An 8,155-nucleotide genomic window follows, 5' to 3' on the forward strand; every position below is an offset into this window, starting at 1 on the left:
GGGTTATGATAAAAAAATCACTCTGTATATATATATTAACATACAATAAATTTGTTTATAGAATATGATTATTTTTTATTTAAATAATTAAATTATTCAACAGTCAATATTATTATTATTATTATTTATTTAAGAAATTAATAAATAATTTCCAACTATTCAGTATGTTATATCTTTGTAAGTCATCTACTAAAACATAATATTAACTTTTTTTCTTTTCATTATTTAATACCATATGATTAATTTATTATTAGAGTAACCAGAGATAAAAGAAAATTTATTTTAACAAAGTAAAGAAAAAAAAACATTTAGGTATTCATCAACAATTTATTACAAAGATAAAAAAAAAAAAAAAAAANCAATAATTTATTACAAAGTAATAAAAAAAAATGACATTTATTAATCAATAATTATTTCAAGTAAAATTAAAACTATATTACAAATAGTATTAATTTAAAAAACTAAAAAATATTAAACTCAAAGCCACAAAAATTTACAAAAAATTAATGAAAAGTCGCGGATACGTATTTCGGAAACAATGTTACCATTATCAATGCTAAACACATTTTATTATATAATTATTTCAACATTTTCAAAAAATTAAAAAAAAAACTATATCTCTAAGTTTTTTTTAAATGAACCATTTAACCCTTAAACAGTTGCGTGGGGGTCTAGCATACCACCACATAAATAAAAACGGATGTATTATATTGCATAAAAGTGTACATAGATATAAATTTAGAAGATGGTTTTTATAGTAATATTAAATCGATTTTCATAAATAAATACCTTCGAAAAAAAAATGTATGACATAAAATATTCATCAAAATTGAAATGGGTCATATTTACCCCCACGTGACTTGTAATGTTATAAATTTTTTTTTGAACTTGTATTTTTTTCAAAATATTGTTTTATCGTAAATGCAATGTTATATTCGATATAATATTGTAGAATTGGAATTATGTGGATCTGCCACCGACTGTGCAATTAAGTTATAAAAATAAATAATCTATTGAGAATTTCCACTACTCGATAATACGGAACAAATAAGAACAAAACATGTAATAAATCCATCGCGTCGCAATGTGGGCACATTGATTATCGGTAATCGATGTGCTACTACAAACGAATAATTGTATATACTCGTATCATAATAATTAAATGTATTGTAATATTAATAATAAAAAAATTCAATTCAGAATAATGATTAAATAAATGTAAATACACATAAAACTAGTAAATATAAGCCATGTTTGAGCTCAAAGAAATACAAGAAAAATTAATAAAAATACATTTTGTAATAGTAAAAGCTTTTATTTACCGTCTCAAAAATAAGGTTTTGCAGTTAAAATAATTTTTTTACAAACCATAATTTTTTAATGGAATTTTGAAAATTAAGTTTTTTTTTTTCATAATATAATTTTTAGTAATGCACATAACTTTGTAATTTATTTAATTAAACTTCTTTACAAATTCCTCCTACAACCAATATGGTCATACAGTATCGCTCTCTGGGGTGCTGCAAAGCCGTCTAACATAAGGACAATACAGGCGTTCAGGACAATATAAGGTGAATAATTAATAATGAAATATTCATATTCATTAGAGTGATACAAGAGTGTATATAATAAAACAAATCAAATCTTTTAAAAATCCTATGAAAAAGTTCTTATAAATAGATTTTTACATGTAATATGTTGTGATGTTATAAGCTGTTCGATTTTTGAACCCAATTGAACTCTTAGTATTCACTGGGGTTCACTTTTTTTTATTAAAAAAATAGGAGAAATTAGATCTATAGGATAAATAATGTCAGTACATTAGTTTGAATTTTATATACAATTTAATCATAAGTTAAATACTTTAAATAAATATAATCATATACAATTTAAAATTAAGACAAATAACTATTAATTATAAAATACATTTTTACTGAACAGTAGTTTAACAATACATCAGATTATATATAAAAAAAAAAATTTTCAATTGGATTTTGATTGAGCTACAAATCATTTGATGGCTGAACAGAAATATGACCTCTATGTATCACCCGAAGAAGATGATGAACCTGAATATGATCGACTTCTACTCCTTAAACGTACATCAGATGGAGTATCCATATTTTTCTTTTTCTTATTCTGTTTGCTCTTTTTTACCTTCTTTTTCCTTTTTCCATACATTACATCAGCTCTCATGGGCAATGCTTGTGGCTGATGAGTAATAGTTGCTTCATCATCAGATGATGAGGATTCTATTGTAAATCTTCTTCGTCTTGAACTAGATGAAGATCCAATTCGAGATAAGTGCACAGGACATCCAGCTGTATCAGCTAGTGGAGGTGAAAATAATCTCCTTCGTCTAAGATTATACCTAAAATTAAAGAATAAAAATTGATGTACTACAAATAAAATAAAAACAATTTATTTGACTTGATTAAAAAAATGGTAAAAAATAATTTAACAGAAAAATGATATAAGAATTGTTTAATTAATTAATTTGAATATTGTTTGTTAGAACAGGGAAACTGTATTATGACTTTTCCTAAATAAAATGCCATAATATTATATACAGTGTTTTAGACCTAACTAACAATTTACTTTAAGATATATTTGAAGATTTGTCATTTAGATCTGAAACACCTGTATATGGTAAGACTTTACCATTGTCATAAGTTATAATGGCAAAACATAAAAAAATCATCACCAAATCTAAATATTTTTCATATTAATTTTTATAATATAAAATAGTTACCTATTAGTAGGACGATCTAAGGAATTACGTATTCCTGTAGAAGTAGATGGTTGATCTCTAATTGAAAAATCATATGTATCAACAGGTCTGAATGGTTGACTANAAATGAATCAACAGGTCTGATTGGTTGACTAAAAATTTCATTATCTGAATCTTCACTAATACTACTGCTTACCACAATGAGTTCTTGTGCATATTGTATTCTAATTGAATCTGAATCACTTTCAGAATCAACAATAGTCGTATCGTTCAAAGATGGCAGTGTCCTAACATTAGTAGGTGGATTAACAGGAATTTGTAAGTCAATGGTCTAATAAAAAAAATTGTTATAAATACCATAAATTATGCTATATTCAAATATGTTTAAATGCANCCATAAATTATGCTATATTTAAATATGTTTAAATGCATATTAACTTACATTTATATTATTTTGAAGTGATGTAATACCTGGGCGACTATTATATCTTACATTACGATCATAACCAATCATATCATATGGACTAGAAGCATAATTATGTAGCTCATGACAAAAATGTGCAGTATATTCACCAAGAAATGGTCTTAAAACAGCAGTTGTAAATGTTTCACGAATTTCATAATTTAAAATTGTTTGCATAATTATATTTGTTATATAGTCTTCATCATTCGGATTATCAGATCTTAAACCTTCAGATCTTTCTATTTCTCTAATGGCCGAAATATCCCGGACAATAAAACCAGCCAATCGGTACATTTGAGCTGGATTATCTCTAAAAAAGAAAATAATAATGATGATATTAATTCATACATAATTAATTATACAAGTATAATTAATTTTACACATAATACTATTTCTTTGTGGTAATAATTATTAAAGAAAAATTAAAAGGATAGTATCAGATTTAATATTAATAATAAACAATACTCTTATTAATTATTAACTCTTGGGTACCTATAAAATGCTGAACTGCAATCTCTAAAGCGACCACTTAAATCAGGCAATGGTTCAGCCCAAACATTGTCAGTATACACACGAACTCTCATAGCTTGACCTAAAAATCAAATAATTATAGGTTAGAAGAGTTACATAATATTTAAATAGATCTATATAGGATCTTTATTCACAATACAGTTGGTACCATAATAATAATTATGGTCTTATAACATTTTTAATGTGCAAATATAGAAGAAAAACTTATTTGGGGTCATGTAAGAATAGAGAATGTAGAGTAGTAGGAAAATTCACCCCTTCACTACTCTCACTACCATAATTTTATATCAATGGTGAAAGTTTAAACTCTAAGAACCACCTGTAAAAATGTTTTATTTAAATAACAAGAAAACAAAGATTAATAGATGTAGAATTTATAGACATAATTGAGAATAAATACAAAATACTTTTATACTAAAATTAATTTTTAAAACATCTTTTCAAAAGATATACTTAATTCTTAAGTCTAATTCACATTGGATTCACACAATTACCATGAGTTTGGCGCCGTATAAGATGACCGTTAATAACAGTAAAATTTGATTCAGCTGGAAATTGTCTTTGGTGATAATGGGAGTAACCAAGATCTTGTTCACCTATTAGTCTGTCATTCCTTCTCACGAGATCCAACAATAAATTCATTCTGAAAAATTTAATGTAAATTACAACATAGATTCCACAATTTTTATCATAATGGCAACATTGACTATTAAATTTTATTAGTATTTTTAAATATATAAAAAATAATTTATAATTATACAGAGTAAAATTTATAAAAACATGAAGCCGATGAAAGGATATATTATTATTCTTAAACAACAAGGTTGTATGAAATCATAAAGAAATAATTGGTCATAATAAAAATCATTATGCAGGTTTAAAATATTAAATATAGCAGTTTATATGAAAAAAATTTTTATATTTCAATTAAAATCGTATTTAACGTACCTATTAACATCAGCAAAAGGACGTAAAAATATTCTTTGTCTAAAAAAATAGAAATTTAATGAAATAAAAAATTTTAAAATATGCCATAAATTACTTACGATGCATCTCTGTCTTGAATAGGTACCTCATAAGTTTCATGAATGCCTTGTTCTATGAATGTATGATTTATAAATTTGAAACCTTTTTTACATAATGGACAGGATGATTCAATCTAAAAGAATTAATAATTAACATAGTAATACTTAAATGTGGGTTATTTTAATAACTAACAGTTGACCATCGTTTTAAACATTCAAAACAAAACATATGCCAACATGAATCTGAGTAGCATTTATTTTTTAATTCTTCAAGACAAATAGAACAATGCGTTTCAGGTGTTCTTGGTCTTTCTGGTTGATCACTTAGGTTACTACCAACTTTTTTTGTTACTGCTAATTCATCATCATCTGAGGTATCAGACAAATCCACAACTGGAACACCTGATGACTCATTATAGGGTTCAGTCTTGTTATTCAATGACATATTACAAATTGCAAAACTATATTAACCTGAAAATATGTTTATTTAAGTGACAATGCATTATATAAAAAGAATGTTTTGGTAAATAATATCACAATAGTTATATTATTATTATTCATGAAAGATATAGTGTAATATTAGATATTTCTGACAACTGATATTTATCAAAATTTCAGAATAAAAAAAATTAAAAAATATGTTATTTATATAATTAAAAAGTAACCTTAATTTTATAGTACTTACCTTAAGTATTCATTCATAATAAATATATCATCTTACTTTTTAAATATTGTCAATTATGGAACAACTGTCTTCAATATTGTTTTCCAATTAATAATATATTTTATATAATTATAGTCAATTATTAATTTATCAGCGAAATAAATATAGCCTTATTTTAATAAAATAGAAAAGTATCGAGTTAATACAATTTGTTATAGAGTTCTTATTATAAAAAAATTATACTTACATTTGATATAAATTCAGAAAAAGTAATAAACATTTAAAATAAAACAAAACATATTATTTTGTTCATTTTTTTTCTTTAATCCCTAAAAAATATAATATGTTAAAAATATTTCAACAATAATTAATTTTAAACTTCAAATTTACTTACTAAAAAAAATAATTAATAAATGTAATATACTGATTTCATCTTAAAACATTTATTGATTCTAAAAACCTAGCAATAAAATGTATGTTTAAAACCTATTTGTTATTTATACAAAAAAATAAATACTATCTGGTTAATAAAAATGATTTAAAATATTTAAGAATCTGAACTTGAATCATTAAATTGAAATTTATTGTGAAATTGTTATCAAAATTATAATAATTTGCTGGTAAACAATATTACTTAATAGGAAGTTTACTAAATGACAATTTATTTCACTTTTTTGTGGATTATCAATAATATTTTTGTTATAATATACATAAATTATTATAATTTTTTAATTTTACTTTTTTTTCTTAAAACTGCCATAACTATTTGAAAAATAAACGAAACTAAATAATTTTCCTTATAACCTTAGGGACACCCCTTTTATTTAATAAAATTTTTTGGAAATTTGACCCTCTACCTGCCCACATAAGTAAAATCAGAAATAGCAATTTTTGCACAAAATTTTAACCTTTGAAAATAATTCAAATACTCCGAGTTTCAAACATATTTTAAAATAAAGCTAATGTTATGTACTGAAAGTTATACTTAAATTATTTCTTTTTAATAACCAACGTTTTTCAAGTTTTACTTAAATTATAAAAAAATTATTTTTACTTAAATTTTTCATAACTTTTTCGTGTTCATATCGAAATCAATCATTTAAACAAAAATCAAATAATATCACTTGATGTAACTTCTGGTGTTTAAATAGATGCTATAATTGAAATATTCAGAACTATATTCCGTATAGTTATTTCTTATATCCTATAATATGCTAATATTCAGAAATATTTCATTTATGATTTCATCCGCTGTTATGTTTTTTAATTTTAATTTTATCCTATATTTTTTTTCATTAGTAATTTTTTGTTTATTATTAATTCGTATTAATTTGAACCCCCCTCGTATATATGGAAATGGTCCGANATTTGAATCCCCCTCGTATATATGGATATGGTCCGATTTAAAAAAAACAGTATGTCAAATGAAAGATGTAAATAAATACTACTCCTCATGAAAAAATCGTACTGATCCATACATTTTTTCAAAAAGTTATAGCATAATAAAGTTAAAAATATAAAATACAAAATCGAAAATTTTCACACAAAATTAGCACTCAGTAGCCATTTTCACCGTCAAGATAAAATAAAGTTCGAAATTATTTTTTTTCATGATAAAGTATATTACATTAGCTTTAATTTAAGATATAAATAAAAGTGTCAGACTTTCCGGAACACTTTCAAAAGTTAAGTTGAAAAAGTTCTACTTTCTTTATGCATTATTTAGATTTGAACTCCCCCCGTATATAGGGAAATGGTCCGATTTAATAAAAATGTATGTCGAATGAAAGATGTGTATAAATACTACTTCTCATGAAAATTTTGAATTGATCCATACATTTTTCATAAAGTTATAGCATAATAAATTTAAAAATGTAAAATACAAAGTCGAGAATTTTCACACAAAAAAAACCCATCACAGGGGGGTCGTGGCACAGTGGTGACGTGGTATAGATGGATCAAGTATAATGATATCTGACAGTGATTAAAATTACTATAAAAAAAAAACGCTTCGATGCAAATCTTTAGATAGTGTTTAATTTTAAAAAAATGGTGGATTATTTCAAAAGCTTCATAAACTGCTAGTTCCTTGTTAATATCCTGATTAAGATAAAGTATGTCGAATGAAAAAGGGATTATTAAAAAATAGTATTTCCCATAAAAAAATTATATTGATCAATACACTTTTCAATAAGTTATAGCATTATAAAGTTAAAAATGTAAAAAATAAAATTGAGAATTTTCACACAATAATAGCATTTGGTAGCCATTTTCACCNGGCACAGTGGTGACGTGGCATAGTTGGATCAAGTATAATGATATCTGACAGTGATTAAAATCACTATCATGAAAAACGCTTCGATGCAAATCATTAGATAGTGTTTAATTTCAAAAATTTGGTGGATTATTCCAAAATCTTCATAAACTGCTAGTTCCTTATTAATATCCTATAAGATAAAGTATGTCAAATGAAAAAGGGATTATTAAAAAATAGAATTTCCCATAAAAAAATTATATTGATCAATACACTTTTCAATAAGTTATAGCATTATAAAGTTAAAAATGTAAAAAATAAAATTGAGAATTTTCACACAATAATAGCATTTGGTAGCCATTTTCACCGTGAAGACAAAATAACGTTCAAAATTTTTTTTTTGCATAATAAAGTAAATTTAATTAGCTTTAATTTAATATATATAGAAAAGTGTCAGACTTTCCGGAACACTTTCAAAATTTAAGTT

At 24.2% G+C, this 8,155-nt stretch overlaps 1 protein-coding gene across 1 annotated transcript; it reads right to left on the minus strand.

The window, feature by feature from the left end:
- Positions 1–1,698: 1,698 nt before the first annotated feature.
- Positions 1,699–5,734, minus strand: LOC126907151 (E3 ubiquitin-protein ligase Topors-like). Its single transcript, XM_050688249.1, has 10 exons — positions 5,662–5,734; positions 4,944–5,221; positions 4,772–4,884; positions 4,674–4,712; positions 4,220–4,368; positions 3,687–3,786; positions 3,174–3,504; positions 2,885–3,062; positions 2,753–2,843; positions 1,699–2,371 (listed from the first exon to the last, which is right to left on the minus strand). Exons 2-10 carry the CDS (start codon positions 5,193–5,195, stop codon positions 2,041–2,043), a joined length of 1,584 nt encoding a protein of 527 aa, XP_050544206.1. The 5' UTR covers positions 5,196–5,221; positions 5,662–5,734; the 3' UTR covers positions 1,699–2,040.
- Between the last annotated feature and the right edge of the window lie 2,421 nt (positions 5,735–8,155).

Source organism: Daktulosphaira vitifoliae, unplaced genomic scaffold (genome assembly GCF_025091365.1).
Source record: "Daktulosphaira vitifoliae isolate Bord-2020 unplaced genomic scaffold, ASM2509136v1 Scaffold_5, whole genome shotgun sequence".
NCBI lineage: Eukaryota > Metazoa > Arthropoda > Insecta > Hemiptera > Phylloxeridae > Daktulosphaira > Daktulosphaira vitifoliae.